Below are 17,488 nucleotides of genomic sequence, written 5' to 3'. Positions count from 1 at the left end.
CAGAGCCTGGAGCCTGCTTCGGATTCTGTGTCTCCCTCTCTCTCTCTGCCCCTCCCCTCCCCTTTTCTCTCTCTCAAAAATAAAATTAAAAACATAAAAAAAAAATTTTAAAAAACAGTGATTCCTTACGGCTGCTTTAGGCATACAACTTTAATTCCCTAAACAATTGCCCAGGGTATTATTAGTTTGAGCCTCTTTTATCCCATCGTGTTCTGGGCTAACACTGAGGCAAGCCAAGTGTTTGCACAGCTCAGCGACGCTTCCTTATCCAGTGTGACCCAGAGAAGCCTGTCCCCGCCAGATGTGCCCCAGGAGTCACTTCAGCGGCACAAACAGCATCTCCAGGAGCGATGGTCACACCTGCTTCACCTGCGGGGCTCCCCCCGGTCCCCATGCCCCCCTCACACCACCAGCTCACGTTCCCAACACTAGTTGCACATTGGAATCACTAAGGAGGCTCTCAAATACACTCATGCCCGGGGTTCTACTCCCGAAGGTTCTGATTTCAGTGGGCTGGGGTGTGCCTGGGTGCTGGGACGGTTCAAAGCCCCCCAGGTGATTCTAAGATGTAACCGATGCTTGAACCCGATGTTATGAATCTCCTTTGACCTTAATACACAAACACTGGTGTGTTTTTAACTCACCCAGATGACCAAGTTGGTAATTGTGTCTGGTAGGTCCCCCTGTGATTTGGGGGCCGGTCTCTTTGTCCTAGACGGCTGCTGTGGAATTAGTGGCTTCTGTAAGTGAGGAACTGAAGGTTAACTGTATTTAATTTTGAGTCGTTACCGTTTACATGTAAATCGCCACCTGAGGCCGCTGCCCCACTGCTGTCTGCGTAGCTGTGGCCACCTACCCGTCCGGCTGGGCCTCAGACCGGTTGAAAGCACACTGCCCCATGTGCCAAAGCTCAGGCCCTTTCTCCTCCAACACCTGCCTGCTTCCCAGGGCTGTTGACAGACCAGAGGAGGGGCCAACGCAGATCAACGCCCACGGAAAACAACGTTAGAGTAAGAGGCCCCGGCATCCCAGCTCTGGTTGTGTCTCTGCAGTGATGCGGGGTTACACCCATAGAGGATTCGCTCTGTGCCGGGCACTGTTTTGAGGGACCTGCATGAGTTAGTGCATTTAATCTTCCGAAGGACTGCACGAGGGAGAAGGGCAGTTAGTCCCATTTTGCAGAAGGGCCCATTGAGGCATAACTCACTTATGGGCACCCAGACCCGGTAGGGCACCGCGATGGAATCCTGACCCACCTACACTCTGCGGGACTCTGGGGAAGGACTGCACACCTCTAAATTGGGATATAGCCATGCACACGCTAGGAACGGGCCGGGTATTCACTGGGTTCTAAATAGCGTTAGTTACCCAAGCCATTCAGGCTGTGTGCCATGGTATGAATGTGCCCAACTCTGTCTCTCTCTACCCCCCGCCCCTGCCCCGCTGCCATCACCTGGAAAGGTGCTGTGTTTAATGTTTTATATGTCAGGGTTTTGTGCAAATATTTTGTCTCAAAAAAGGATTCCACTCCAAAGCAATAAAAAAGCAAAAATTACTGAATTAGGGGAAAAAATAGCATTTGCCTCAGAAAAGTCAACAAGGCATGACAAAACAATCTACAGAAATCTCTAAAATTTGGGGGCCTTTGTCTAGAGGAGTTCGCTAAGTTCTTATAAGTGCAGGTGACTCCCTCCTTTGATATGTGATGTATTACCGAAAAAATTAAATATACCCCTCTAAAAGACAAACTTTAGTTGATTGAGAGGCTTCTGTTTCCAGAGACTACGATATATTATAAAATCCACCATTACACTGCTTTTCAAAAACTCACTGACATCAATGTATTTCTAGCGTTTCACGAATCTTTTTTTACTTTTTTTGTTAATGAACTTCTTTTTTATTTTTAATGTTTATTATTTTTGAGAGAGAGACCGAATGTGAGCTGGGGAGGGGCAGAAAGAGGGAGACACAGAATCTAAAGCAGGCTCCAGGCTCTGAGCTGTCAGCACAGAGCCCGACACGGGGCTCGAACCCATGAACTGTGAGATCATGACCTGAGCCCAAGTGGGAAGCTTAACCGACTGAGCCACCCAGGTGTCCCTCTTAATGAACTTCTGATTGAGCACAACTCATTATACCCAGCTTTGTCTCTCTTGTATTAAATACGTGAAAACCTGCTTCTTATCACTACTTCTCTGTGATTATTTTCCCCGTTTCCTAATCATTGTTTTAAATAGGAAAAAATAGAATGGAATGTTCAGATAACTTGCAAATACCTGTTGGCTGTTCGAGATGGTTCTACTGGCAGACGTGACCTGGTTACTAGCTGGTAGATGGCATCACCACATGTGTCCAAGGCCAAGGGTAATTTTTTTTAGCTAAAGTTTTTTAGTAGCTAAAGTGTAGCTAAATTTGACTTTTATAAAAGACCCTTTAGATATGTCAATATATAATGTAAAAAAGTAAAAGCTATATCAAAGTTCAATGCCTTGAAGTCAAGGACCAGCCATTCTGAAATCTCTAACACACTTATAATCCATATGGTTTCTCAGGAAGAAATCTATGTGTGAAATTATTGCCATTAAATGCCCCTAGGAGTTCAACTGTTCCACACCCTGACGTTATTTTAGTCTCTGGCATTAACTCAAAAGTACTTGGTTGTTCTACAAAGGAAAAAAGAGACAAACCAAAAAGCCAACTCTTAACTACAGTTAACACACTGATGGTTACCAGAGGGGAGGTGGAAGGGGGATGGGTGAAATAGGTGAGGGAGATTAAGAGCACACTTATCTTGATGAGCACTGGGTAACGTATAGAATTGTTGCATCATTGTATTGTACACCCGAAACCGAAACATAGAACACTGTATGTTCACTACACTGGAATTCTTTTCTTTAATCTTTATTTATTTTTGAGAGAGAGACAGAGCACGAGCGGGGAAGGGGCAGAGAGAGGGAGACACAGAATCCGAAGCAGGCTCCAGGCTCCGAGCTGTCAGCACAGAGCCCGATGCGGGGCTCGAACCCATGAACTGTGAGATCATGACCTGAGCCGAAGTGGGACGCCCGACCCACTGAGCCACCCAGGCGCCCCTGGAATTTTTTTTTTTTTTTTGAGTATAAAAAAAAAGTTCTTGGCTCTTCTAAACAGTACCAGGAAACAACATAATTAAGAATTACAGAAGATGACTTTCCTTACTAAAGTTAACATTAGCAGATATAGCAATCCATTCCCAAACAACTGGTTGCAATTCGTTACCCTGAGTGATGAATAAGAAGGTTAAACTGGTGTTTATTTTTGATGTTCTGCGCGCAGGAGAAGATGGGCGGCTGGCGTACGAACAGCTGGACAAATTTCCTCGAGACCGTGTTAACGCCGGAGGGCGTCATGGGGCTGAAGTTGCCACGGCCTTTTAATGAGCTCTGCCCAACAGCCATCTTAATAAATGGCCCTGTTCATCAAGATGGTGCTGGGATTTAGCGGGCGTGTTTAAACCTTGAAGAGTTCTGCTGAGGTTGTCTGGAAATTTAACACGTCATAGAAGTCAAAGTCGAGAGTCATAGTACCTATCTACTTTTCCTTTGGCCGATAGAATAGGGCCAATATGACTCCGTAGATGACGGTGTCAATTGCGTCTGACGATACTTGGTAGAAGCGTCCATCTTATCTCGTATGTATGGAATTTTAAAACAGCCATCTTTGTACTTTTTTGGAAGTTCTTCTCTAAGCCTAAAATCGTCACATGATACTTTGACGACTATCACACGCCTTGCGGTGTCTCCCCGTCGTGTCCTGAGGGTTGAGGGGCCCCACCAGCTACCTAATTTTACCTTAAATGCAAAGCACAAAAAAGAATTTCTTCGAATAACAGTTTGCCCGCGGAACTCGGTAAAATGACACATTGTAAGAGTTTAAATTTTTTTTTAACTTCATTTTTTTTCCAAGCCTCCATTACTTTTTTTGTTTCTTTTCTCCATCCTGACCATTCCCAAAGCAGGTTCCGTGATGGATAAAAGACAGGTTGATGTCTAAGATGATACCCGTACTCATTAAAAAAAGACATTCGAAGTTGAAGCTTTTTTGAACACGAGCCATTTTTTTTTTTTATGATACTTTTACAACAGAGGTATTTTGCTGCTAAGACAAATCAAAACAAAAACTCATGGAATCAGAAAGCTGTGATGCTCTTTGGGGTCGTAGAACTGGGCACTTGGAGGAATCTTAATGGGGCGGGAGCAGAAGGAGATTCACAAGTGGTCCTTGCTTCTACAGGAATTACCATGAGATTAGGAGGAAGAATGTCCCGAGGGAGGAGGCACAAGAGACAGTTACTGCCCCAGAGAAATCACTTGTCACTGGGTGGGATCTCTTGGCCAAATAGTTAAAACAACAGCTCCCCTTACTGTTTCTGTATCAGGGGAGCAATTCCACTAAATAAAGTACAAGACCACTAGATAGCTCGTACTAACTTTCCTTCCTCTTAAGAGTATACACGGTGGGATATGCCAAGATATCAAAATAAAATGTGTGAGTGTGATTTCAACCGTGGAATATCAACTGTATTCTGGATGTGTTCGTATCAAATATTTAGGTGTCGTTTTAAATATTTACATTTTAGCAAGACCTTTAAGAACAACTCTTAATCCGTTTTAAAGTAAGAATTGTTTGCCAGACTTCCTGGCGAATAGTTCTTTCAACTGTGAAGTTATAATGTGTATATATATTTGTATATTTATAAATATTATATATATGCATATATCCTTCATTTTAAAGGTACATTGTACAGTCTGTAGTTTAGCATGTATAGTCTGTAGCCTATAGTCTCTGTTAGATGGTTGATTCTTTTTGTAGAAAGTCAAATCACAAATGTTACAGAGTTTTTTGTTAGTCTTGCTTTCGTTTTCTAATTTTTTGAATATTGCATGAGTAATTAATTACGTACTTTTGTATTCATTTCTGCATTTTATTTTCACTCAGAGGGGGTGCCTTTAGTCTCGTGGCATTTGTATCCATCACTCTTTCAATCATGTAAGTTAAAATAAAAATTATTTTTGAATTGTTACTCTTATGCACAGAGTCTGCTCTGTTTTTCACATGCCCTTCTTAAGCCGCCGTTTCTACAGCACAGGGTGCCTCATTTCGCAACTTGAATTTCTCATCTTGAAATTCCTTCACTTGTAAATGAAGATAATAATGTTTACCTCTCAATTTGTTGTAAAGCTAATTGGAGGAAAAGAGCTGTGTTTCAGAATTGTGGTATCTGTGAGCAGAGACCACAAGCCCCTTGAGGATGCTAAGAGCCTTCATTTGTGTGTTCCCAGCCCACACCCCACCCGTGTCATCACAGAGGAGCCCCCGGCATTCAGCTGGGAGAGTATTCACCCACTGACGCTATTAAATACCAGTGATTCCTTTAACTGAGTCAGCAGGAAAAATTTTCTCCTACAAGGAAGGTTTATTGCTATACTGTTTAACTGAATTGTCTTCCTTAACTTTACAAGATGGTAAAGGAAAACCGTAAACCCCAACTCGGCAGAATACACCAGCCCTTCTTACTGTATTCGAAAAGCAAATTAGTCAAATAGAAAGAGAAATATTTTTATCCCTGAAATTTTCCTGGAGATAATATCTCTTATTAATATTCTCTTGATTTTGAGAAATTCTAAGTATGCTTTGTGTGAGAAACAAATTGTTTGCTACAAACCTGATCTCTAACTTCTCATTTATTCAACAAGTTTTGTTTGTTTATTTGCATACTTACTATGAATAAGGTATATACTGGGGACTGTTCTTTTTTTTTTTTTTTTAATTGTTTTAATGTTTGTTTATTTTTGAGCAAGACAGAGAGAGAGAGACAGAGCACGAGTCGGGGAGGGGCAGAGAGAGAGGGAGACACAGAATTTGAATCAGGGTCCAGGCTCTGAGCTGTCAGCACAGAGCCCAACGCGGGGCTTGAACCCGTGAATGGTGAGACCATGACCTGAGCCGAAGTCAGCCATTTAACTGACTGAGCCACCCAGGCGCCCCCTGGGGACTGTTCTTGACACTGCAGATACAGCAGTGAAGAGAAAACAACAAAAAAAATCTCTGCCCTCACAGGGCTCATATTCTGGTGAGGGAAAGACAGGGAAGGCGATCAGAGTCGCACAAGGTTGGGGAAGGGAGAAGTGACATGGCAAAGGTCACAGGTTTGAAGAGGGTGTTCGAGGAAGGCCTAATAGACAATTACATCTGAGCAACGACCTGAGGAACTGAGGGGTGAACCCCGTGAATACCCCCGGGAAGAAGAGGTAACAATAAGTACAATGGCCTTGAAGAGGAGCCAGGCTTGGGGTTTTAGATTCTACTAGTAGACACAATTTAGTTTTAATTTTTTTTCTAATAGACAGATTTTAAAAAGTAAAAATAATAGGGGAAGTTAACTTTAATAATACATTTTGGGGGACGTCTCAGTGACTCCGTTGGTTAAGCACCCAATTCTTGATTTCGGCTCAGGTCAGGATCTCACGGTTGGTGAGTTTGAGCCCCTGCACTGGGCTCCACACCGATGATGCAGTCTGCTTGAGATTCTCTCTCTCTCTCCCTCTCTCTCTGCCCCTTCCCCTATGACATCATGACCTGAGCCAAAATCAAGAGTTGGACACTTAACTGACTGAGCCACCCAGGCACCTTCATTCTTTTTTTTTCCCTCATACTAAGTCTTCGAAGTCCAGTATGTAGTTTATACTTACAGCACAGCTCAATTCAGATTAGTCACATTCACGTGCTCCAAAGCTACATGTGGCTGCCGTGCTGGCCAACACATGTCCATGATTCCCAGTTGTCCCACTAATAATCCTTTATAGCCTTCACATGCATATGCACGTGCTCCCATACCCACATGCACAGGTGCTCACATACACGCATGCACACGCGTATGGATACAGGGTTCCAACCATGGATTACATGTTTAGTTGTCATGTCTCTTTAAGGCTCTTCTCACAACAGTAGCCACTCCCCCTTTCCTTGAGCTTCCGTATCTTGATATATTTGAAGAGTACAGGCAGGTACACTTTGTAGAAGGCAAGAGAAGAACTGTAGGGCAGTCTCCTTGAGTGGGACAAGTCATGAAATGTACTGTAGGAATGGAGAGGGACCCGCCGTCCAAATTTCTACGTTGACAGTAGAGCCTTGTCGGTGAGTTGGAAATGAGATGCGAGACCAATAAAAGCCAAGGATAAATCCAAAAATTTCAACCTGAACTGCTGGAAGGATCGGGGTGCCCTCTTCCGAGACAGAGAACCTGAGCAGCAGCTGGCTTAGAGAGGAAATGCACGAATTCTGATTTGGACATGTTATATTTGAGAAGCCACGTAGACATCCAAATGGATGGCTGTCAAGTTGGTGACTGAATGTGTTTGGAGTCCAGGTGAGAAATCTAGTTAAGAATACAAAACTGGGGAGGGGGGCGCCTGGCTGCCTCAGTTGGTGGGAGCGTGTGACTCTTAATCTCAGGGCTGTGAGTTCAAGCCCCATGTTGGGTGTAGAGATTGCTCAAAAAATAAAATGTTAAATATGAGACGCCTGGGTGACTCAGTCGGTTGAGCATCTGACTCTCGATCTCGGCTCAGGTCATGATCTAATGTTCATGAGTTTGAGCCCCACCTCGGGCTCTGAGCTGACAGCATGGAGCCTGCTTGGAATTCACTCTCCCTCTCTCACTGCCCCTACCCTATTCATTCTCTCTCTCTTTCTCTCTCTCTCAAAATAAATAAATAAAAATTTTTTAAATAAAATATTAAAATATATTTGTGTGTGTGTGACGGAACAGTCTTGGAACACCCCAATATTTGGAGGTCATAGAAAAGGAACCAGCAAAGGAAACTGGAGGGTGGCAAGCAAGAGAAAAATCAAGCGTGACATCTTAGAAGCTATTCGCTAGGTGAATTGAGTGTTTCAAGGAAAAAGTATCCAATGCTGAGGACTGAGAATTGGACTCAGCAGAATGAAGGTCATCAGTGAGCCTGAAGATTCATGGGTTTGAAATCCACCTTTGGAGTACATCCAAGAGACAGTAGAAGAATATTTGAAACACTAAGAATGGCAACTCTTTGAAAAGTTTTTGGCACCTGGGTGGCTCAGTCGGTTGAGCATCTGACTTCAGCTCAGGTCATGATCTCACAGTTCATGGGTTCGAGCCCTGTGTCAGGCTCTGTGCTGACGGCTCAGAGCCTGGAGCCTGCTTCAGATTCTGTGTCTCCCTCTCTCTCTGTCCCTCCCCTGGTCACACTCTGTCTCTCTCTCAAAAATAAACATTTAAAAAAGAAACGTTTTTGTATAAACAGGAACAGAGCCATAACTTGGCAGAGGGGTTCTATGAGGTCAAGAGAGTGTTTTATTTTTTTAATGAGAACAAGTACAGCCTGCTTGTCGATGTGAAAAGGATCCAGTCAACATGGAAAACTTAGTTAAGGCAAGAGAAGAACCGTAGGGCAATCTCCTTGAGTGGGACAAGTCACGAAATGTACTGCAGGAATGGAGAGGGGTCCATAACAACAGGACAGTTGGAGTATATGTGCACGGATGGAGATAGGTGGACGCAATGAAGGCAACCATGCCTTCCACTCACTGCTTCTATTTTCTCAGCAAAATAGGACCAACATAGGAAATCCATGATGTGGAGGAAAACTCTGATTCCGTGACAAATAAGCAGAATGGCCACAATGCTATGAAAGGAAATTCAGGATGTGTTGGAATAAGCCAAGTAGAACAGGCAAGTTCCCGTAGATCCTGTGCAAGCAAAGGGACAAGGGCGGGAACACTCCTGGCGTAGGTGAGGAGAAGCCAGTGTGGTCAACGCTGAGATTCCGTGCACCAGAGGCGTGTAAGTGAACTTGATTTGACTGAAATTGTAGAAGGCCTTCGATGGCGGCCTGAAGAATTTAGGCCTCCATTGCTTGCCCCTGATTTGTGTATTCCATTCTCCAGTGTCGCTAAGAGATGCATTCCAGAGTTCTAGACTGTTGACTTCAGCTCCACAACACAAGTATAACTGAAGCACCACTGGCCTTTTTCATACGATGTCTAAGGCACATACTTATTATGTGCAATTTTCAGCTCAGATCTACCAGTATTTTGTGGGGCTGTATCAGCGCCTCCAGAAGTTCTGGAATGTCACTGTCAGGCGCTTTTTCGTTAAGAAGAAGGAAGAAGATATCCCTTCGGTTGAGAGTATTTTTCACAAAGAAAAATTCGTGGTGCTTGGTCGTGTATTGAAGAATCAATCTCTAGCCATTGAGAAGAGGGCTCAGGCTGCATATAGAATCGGACTGTTGGCCTTCACAGGTACGGACTTATTTTTTATTTATTTTATTTATTTTTAATGTTTATTCATTTTTGAGACAGAGACAGAGCGTGAGCAGGGGAGGGGCAGAGAGAGAGGGAGACACAGAATCTGAAGCAGGCTCCAGGCTCTGAGCCGTCAGCACAAGGGGCTCGAACTCACGAGCCACGAGATCATGACCTGAGGCACTGAGCCACCCAGGAGCCCCATGCTGGTACTGATTTAACCAGCTGTGCTAATGTAGGTCTTTCAAAATCTTCTGCTTGTTATAATGCTATAAGTTAGGGATTTTCATAGCTCTGATCTTAAAATTCCAATAACATTCCCTTTGCCTAAATTTTTAGTTTTTTGTCTTTGTACCACCAAAGATACTTACTAATCATTTTCTCCTCGAGGATCTCATGTTTTAAAATAATGTGTCCATCCACTAGATTCTACTCCTGAAATCATTATTGCACTATATGCTAACTTAGATGTAAATTTAAAAAGTAATTAATTAATTTTAATTTTAATTTAAAAAAGAATGTCCATCAATTAAATTACTCAGTAAGAACTTTCCCACTTTTATTAAAAACAACTATACTGAAATTGCCTATCAAAGTTCTCATTATTATTTAAAAAATAAAATATCTAAACCGACTTGATATAATTCCAACTTAGTGATATGATTCCAACACAGTAATACCAGTTGCTATTTTATTTTTATTTTATTAATGTTTATTTGTATTAGAGAGAGAAAGCAGGAGAGAGGTTCTGGGGTGGGGGGGGCGGAGACACAGAATCTGAAGCAGGCTCCAGGCTCTGAGCTGTCAGCACAGAGCTGACATAGGGCTCGAACCCACAAACTGTGAGATCACGACCTGAGCCGAAATCGGACGCTTAACCGACTGAGCCACCCAGGCGCCCCTATTTTTTATCTTGCAAAAATGCATTACACAGAAACTACCTTAGAAAAATCATTAAAAGCCTAAGGCTGTTAAAACACCTATCAGGAAGGCACTTGGGGCATCAGTGAAAAGCAACCGTGAATGTATATTTGGCCAGAAAATTACGTGGTAAACTGCTCAAACACACACCACTCTAATGATTATCAGGTTTAAACTCACTCCACTTTTTTTGTTCCAATAAATTTCAGGATATGCAGTGAAATTTTATACATAATCTTCAACAACACGTCTCTTGATTAGAAGCTCTGGTAGCTATAAGTATCATAGATGACTGATCTCTTTTTTAATGGGTTGCCTAGATGTAATTTGATAGACTAAATTTTTCAAAGAATGGTGTCCGTGAGAGAAAACATTTACCGTTTTCAAGAACCAAGGGGTCCTAGGTGCCAGGGTGGGTGAGAACCAGTGGCACAGAGCTAGAAAGAAGCTGGAGGATTCCCATGTGAAGGAAGGATAAATGGCGCCCACCACTTGAGAAAGTTCCCTGTAGAGCTCTGTTCACCATTTGGGGGAAAAGCTGGCTGGTTATAAAAGAGTCAGAATTCTTTAACTTGATGGTATGTAACCTCAGTCTTAGTTATACTTCTAGAAGGCAGGGAAAGAGCCTATGCCCAGGCTTCCGCTAAAGCTTTAACATTGGCTAGAACATCCTTGGGTCCACGGGACTGTGGTAGTGCCACTAAGAGAAATCCAAGCCAGGTCAAAACCCCAGTGGCTAGAATCTGGCCAAGTATGCCAGCTACTCCTCACCACCTGAGTAGTCTTCGTCCAGTGTTTTCTTGGCCAGTACCTTCTTAGGGTTTGAGATTTGAACTCGGGCAATCTAGGGTTCCAGTATACGAGGAAAGTAGAGCCTGGGTTCAGGTGGGGTCAGTCTGGGAACCAGGTTGGGTTCCCAAGCAAGAGCAATCTTATAAGGTCATGTTGGTTCCAGATCTGCAAGAGTCGGGCTGAGAAATGAGACATCAGAGAGAACAGGACAGCAAGGGACGGCTCATGAAAAACCTCTCTTACGAGTTACACCCTGGCTTTGCAGGGCAGTGTTTTGGTTTTCCGTTTTGTTTGCTCTGTTCATCTTGAAGTACTGACTCCTGACACCTACTCAAGTAGGTGCTTGAATAAAGGAGCCAGGGAGGAGACTTTGACAGGCGGGAAACTTCCAGTCCCTTTCGTGTTTTGTGCTTATCAACATACTTTTTCCTGTTCACAGCAGCACACCAGGAGGGGGTGGGGGGGAAGGAAAAGGAAAATTCAGAGCATCCAAAGTGTCAGTATACAGCAAAAGGAATATGGACACATCAGCACTCAAATGTCACCAGCTCCTAGATACACCAAATACTTCTGAAATGCAAACACTTATTTTCCAGGAGGACCCGCCGCTGGGAAATACGCCACTGAGCACATAAAAGAAGTGGCCAGTTTGTTACAAAATCACCAGCTGGCGCCGAAAGTAAAGATTCTGCTGCTCCAGAGTATAGCCTGCTGGTGTTACTTAAATCCTACCAGCCAGAGGAAAGCCAAGAATTTCAAGTTTATCCCTATCCTCGTGAGGATTTTTGACTACAGAGTCGATTCTGTCATCAAAACTGAAATCAACAAACACCTCCTTGTTAAATTTTGGGCTTGCTACGTTCTCTCTGTCATGACCTGCAATAATGTGTCCTGCATAAAGGAGCTTAGAGACGTAGGTAATCTGAAGTATCATTTGCAAATACTGGCGGCTGAGAATTGGTCTGGGTGGCCTGAGAATTTTGCAGAGGTGCTATATTTCCTCATTGGTTTTCACAGGAATTAATTTCTCTAAGGGCAGCTACCGTTGCATTAACCCGGAAAACTGAAATAAACAATAACAAGTCGAGATAGTACTCCAAAGTGTTTTCTTTTAGGCAGTTGAAAAATTCTCTATCAACCATCACAGTGATCGAAATAACCAAAAGTATGAAAAGCACCGCTGTTTAAAATGACCTCATAAAGGGACACCTGGGTGGCTCAGTCAGTTGAGTGTCCGACTCTTGGTTTCAGCTCAGGTCACGATCTCACATTTCATGAGTTTGAGCCCCACATCGAGCTCTAAGCTGACAGCACGGACCCTGCTTGGGATTCTCTCTCTCTCCCTCTCTCTTTGTCCCACTCCCACTTGTGCTATCTCTGTCTCTCTCAAAATAAATAAATAAACTTAAAAAAATTAAAAAAATAAAATAAAAATAAAATGACCTCATAAAATGTAGGTTCATAAAACGGGGATTCAGTGAACGATGCATTACCTATACAACTGTTAGGAGCAATGGTGTGTTTGGCGGGGGGGGGGGGGGGGGGTCATCAGATGACATTAAGCCAAGGCACCTAGAAATGCCAAACCCTAACCTCGCCCACAGCCACCTCTTGTAATGGACACTACCCCACCTGTGCCCTTTTAGCCCTATCTCAGTGCTGATCGTCTCATCATCCAGCTGCCACGACTCTATCTGAGAGGGTTTTCTGGCCACCAAAGCACGATCCCTTCGCGCGTGGGGCCAGCTGAAAGTTCGGGGCAATTAACACTCAATAAAACCTCAACTCAACTCCACCGGTAGAACTCTGGATGGAGACGGGGTGCCGTGTGTTCAGACGTCTAGAGACAGCCTGAAGGTAGGCTCTTGGGTTTTCCTACAACGATGTGCACAATCCCTGTATTATCGGTTAGAGAATAAGTAGCAGACTTCTGCACCTGACTTCTGTGCTACGCAGTCTCATTAAAAGCTTTAGTGCAAAAAGTAGTATTTATCGCAAGTGCCTAAAGGCACACTGACCGTTGCCTTAAGTTGCAGCCAGTGGATGTTGAATTTTTCACCTTTTTCACAAACTGGCTTTGACTGAGCTGTGCTTCAATGTGACGGTAAAATGGTAATGCAGTTCTGTGATCCCTGCTTGTATTTCTTATAGGAGGGCTGATCACATCACGCGGATTCATAGGGATCTCTTGGCACAAGTGTTCTCAGGGGTTAAACCAGAGAAAGCTGTGTTCTGCTGAGCAACTGTGTATTCTCATCCTCTGTGAATTTTGTGAATGCAGACTTTCTCAAACCAGAATCCCCTTTATGGCGGTAGATTAAGGGTTGAAAATTGGAAGTCCCATTTAGAGACTGGGTCATGGTCAGAAATTACTTTTTGTTAATGCTTTTTATTTTATTATTTTTTTGAAGTTTATTTTAAGAGAGAGAGAGAGAAAGAGAACCAGCAGGGAAGGGGCAAAAAGGAAGACAGAGGATCCGAAGTGGGCTCTGTGCTGACAGCACGGGGCTCAAACTCCCAAACTGTGAGATCGTGACCTGAGCTGAAGTCAGACGCTTAACTGACTGAGCCACCCAGGTGCCCCTGTTAATGCTCTTTAAATTAAATTTTAATAGTAATGTCCAAGTAATACACAAACATAATTTAAAAAGTCAAATAATGCGGGGTGCCTGGGTGGCTCACTCAGTTGAGTGCCTGACTTTGGCTCAGGTCATGATCTCACGGTTCATGAGTTCGAGCCCTGCATCCGGCTCTGTGCTGACAGCTAAGAGCCTGGAGTTTGCTTAGGATTCTGTGTCTCCCTCTCTCTCTGCCCCTCCTCAGCTTGTGCGCTCTCTCTCAAATATAAACATTTAAAAAAAATTTTTAAGTCAAATAATACAATGACTCAGACTGAGAAATAGCATTCCCTTAACCCCTTCCTGATTCGCACTCCCAGAGACAACCATTTGAGGCTTTTTGGCTGTTTCTTCTGGTTTTTATTATTATTGTTTTATTATTATGACTATCCTAGTTCTAAATAGTTCACATAAGGGCACCTGGGTGGCTTAGTCGGTTGAGCGTCCAACTTCGGCCCAGGTCATGATCTCGCGGTCCGTGGGTTCAAGCCCTGCATCGGGCTCTGTGCTGACAGCTCAGAGCCTGGAGCCTGTTTCAGATTCTGTGTCTCCCTCTCTCTCTGACCCTCCCCTGTTCATGCTCTGTCTCTCTCTGTCTCAAAAATAAACAAACATTAAAAAATAAGTAGTTCACATACATTGCTAATTCTTTTTTTCCCCCCAATTTTAGGTAATTTTCTTTTTACTTCTTACTATGACTGACAAGGTCTTAAGGTTCTAACCCTGTTCCTTGCTGGGGTTTCCCCTTCGTCTCTCAATATAATTGTGCCACAATTGTCCATTAAAACAAGAGGAGTACTTCAGCGTTTTTCATGGCTAAGTAGTATGTGTAGTATCCTTTCCTTCCTCATCCAACTCTGTGTTCCCTGGAGTCTGATTCCTTTGTTGTGTTGCTTGGTTTCATTCACGGATTTCCATTCTCCATAACTGTTCAGCCACCCAATACTTACACGCTGAGTAATTGCTTCCTCTTGAAGACAGACCCCCACCCCCATCCTGGATGCCACCGTGCTATTGTTCCCATTTGGGCCTCCCACCAGGCTAGCAAAGATTTTAGGATTTCCCTTCACCACCAGGGATCCCCTCTATCCCTCCCATGTTGGGGGATCCCACATACTATTGAGGGATCCCACATACTTTTGCTTTCCTTTTTCTGGTTCACTCCCACATCTGAATTTGGAGCGGGTTTTCCACTAGTTTCCTCAGAAAGAATGAAGAGGAGGTTAGTTTTTGGAGATCTGCCATTTCCGACGATACGTTTATTTTTCTGGAGGGATCATCTGACTTCAGCCAGCCTCTGACCCTGGAGGAGCAGCAGAGGACCTCAAAGTCCTCACTCCTCAGAAGAGAAGAGCCAGGCTCTGTTTTTCCCAAAGCCTACAGTCAGTGAGGTCACTCACCTCTGCTGAAACCAGGAGTGTTACAGGACTGGAGTTTCCCACTCCTGGAAGAAAACCTCAGATTTAGATTTTCTTTTTAATGTTTATTCATTTTTTGAGAGACCAAGTACAAGCAGGGGAGGGGCAGAGAGAGAGGGAGACACAGAATCTGAAGCAGGCTCCAGGCTCTGAGCTATCAGCACAGAGACCAACGCGGGGCTCAAACTCACAAACCACAAAATCAGGCCCTGAGCTGAAGTTGGACGTTTAACTGACTGAGCCACGCCGGTGCCCTGAAAACACCAGATTTAGAAAAGTAGCAGGTTCCCTGCTGGAAAGAATACTTTCCAGAGGTATTCTATCTGTATACAAGGAAATGTACATATGTCCCTTTTCTTAGTCTTGTTTTAACATATAGTAGCATTTTATTTGCAGCAATTTTTTTTCTGGTATTCACCTTTTTAAAAATTGAAGTATAATTAACATACAATATTATATTAACTTCAGGTGTAAAATGTAATGATTCAACAATTCTATACATTACTCAGTGCTCATCGCAACAAGTGTATTTTTTTTTGTTGTTTATTTTGAGACAGAGTGTGAATGAGCATGAGCAGGGGAGGGGCAGAGAGAGAGGGAAAGAAAGAATCCCAAGCAGGCTCCACACTGTCAGCACAGAGCCTGATGCGGGGCTCAAATCACTAACCATGAGATCATGACCTGAGCTGAAATCAGGAGTCAGACACTTAACCAACTGAGCCACCCCGGTGTCCCATGATAAGTGTACTCTTAATCCCCTTTATCTATTTCACTTATCACCCCCCACACGCCATCTTTCCTCTGGCAACCACCAGCTTGTTCTCTGTATTTAAGAGTCTGTTTTGAGTTTGTCTCTTTTTTTTGTTTCTTGAATTCCACATGAGTGAAATCATCTGGTATTTGTCCTTCTCTGACTTATTTCACTTAGCGTAATACCCTCTAGGTCCATCCGTGCTGTTTGTTGCCCATGTCAAGAGTTCCTGCTTTTTTATGGCTGAGTAATAGTCCATTGTCTATATGCCTATATCATCTATATCTCACGGCTTTATCCACTCATCTATTCTGTATATCTATAATCTATATACATCTATCCCACACTTTCTTTATCCATTCATCTATCTATGGACACTTGGGCTGCTTCCGTATCTTGGCTATTGTAAATAATGCTGCAATAAAGAGAGGGTGTATTTATCTTTTCAACTTAGTGTTTTCATTTCCTTTGGGTAATTATCTAGCCATGGAATTACTGCATCATAGGGTTAATTTCAATTTTTAACTTTTTGAGGAGCCTCCATACTGGTTTCCCATGGTATCTGTACCAATTTACATTTCTACCGACAGTGCACAAAGGTTCCTTTTTCTCCACATCCTTGCCAACACTTGTTATTTCTTGTGTTTTTTTTATTTAAGTCATTCTGACAAGTGTAAAGTGATGTCTCATTGTGGTTTTAATTTGCATTTCTCTGGTGACGAGTGATGTTGAGCATCTTTTCATGTGTCTGTTGGTCATTTGTAGGTCTTCTTTGGATAAATGTCTATTCAGGTCCCCTGCCCATTTTTTAGTTGGATTATGTGTGTGTGTGTGTGTGTGTGTTGAGTTATAGAAGTTCTTTATATATTTTAAATATTAACCCTTTATTGGATATGTCGTTTGCAAACATCTCCCATTCAGTAGGTTGCCTTTTTGTTTTGCTGGTTTCCCTCACTGTGCAGAAGCTTTTTAGTTTGGTTTAGTCCCAACAAAGTAATTTTGTTTTTGTTTCCTTTACCTCAAGAGACCTATCTAGAAAAGTGTTTTTATGGCTGATGTAGAAGAACACATAGCCAGCAATTTCTTTGACAAGTTTTATGGCTTCAGGTCTCACATTTAAGTCTATAATCCATTTTGAGTTTATTTTTGTGTATGGTGTAAGAAAGTGGTCCCGTTTCAGACTTTTCCATGCTGCTGTCCACTTTTCCCAGCACCATTTATAGAAGAGATGGTATTTTCCCCTTGTACGTTCTTGCTTCATCATAAATTGACCATAAAATGTGGGTTTATTTCTGAGCTCTCTGTCCTGTTCTACTCGCCTACATGTCCATCTTTGTGCCAGTAGCATACTGTCTTGATTACTACACCTTTGTTGTGTATCTTGTAATCTGGGATGGTGATACCTCCAGTTTTGTTCTTCTTTCTCAAGATAGTTTTGGCGATACGTGGTCTTTTGTGCTTCCATACAAATTTTAGGATTATTAGTTCTAGTTCTGTGAAAGATGGTGTCGTATCTACCAACACTTTATCTTGGTCTAGGTTCTCTACCTTAAAGAATAGATCATTCAGGGGCGCCTGGGTGGCTCAGTCGGTTAAGTGTCCGACTTCGGCTCAGGTCATGATCTCGCAGTTCGTGAGTTCAAGCCCCGCGTCAGGCTCTG

The 17,488-nt window shown here is 43.1% G+C and overlaps 2 protein-coding genes across 7 annotated transcripts in view; both read left to right on the top strand.

The window, feature by feature from the left end:
• The window catches only part of RIPOR2 (RHO family interacting cell polarization regulator 2), a 229,036-nt gene extending 223,974 nt beyond the window's left edge, over positions 1 to 5,062 (top strand). For all 6 annotated transcript variants that reach the window (XM_027040427.2, XM_053223211.1, XM_027040430.2 and 3 more), the window contains one exon: positions 3,316 to 5,062. In XM_027040427.2, the coding sequence (XP_026896228.1) occupies positions 3,316 to 3,416 (101 nt within the window). In that variant the 3' untranslated portion in view covers positions 3,417 to 5,062. The remainder of the gene's footprint in view (positions 1 to 3,315) is intronic.
• Positions 5,063 to 7,420: 2,358 nt separating this feature from the next.
• On the top strand, positions 7,421 to 12,134 carry ARMH2 (armadillo like helical domain containing 2). Its single transcript, XM_015064798.3, has 2 exons — positions 7,421 to 9,324; positions 11,637 to 12,134. The coding sequence occupies exons 1-2, from the start codon at positions 9,060 to 9,062 to the stop codon at positions 12,062 to 12,064; spliced, it is 693 nt and encodes a 230-aa protein (XP_014920284.1). The 5' UTR covers positions 7,421 to 9,059; the 3' UTR covers positions 12,065 to 12,134.
• Positions 12,135 to 17,488: the final 5,354 nt, after the last annotated feature.

Source organism: Acinonyx jubatus, chromosome B2, assembly GCF_027475565.1.
Source record: "Acinonyx jubatus isolate Ajub_Pintada_27869175 chromosome B2, VMU_Ajub_asm_v1.0, whole genome shotgun sequence".
NCBI lineage: Eukaryota > Metazoa > Chordata > Mammalia > Carnivora > Felidae > Acinonyx > Acinonyx jubatus.
This window is presented reverse-complemented; position numbering and strand designations above follow the sequence as displayed.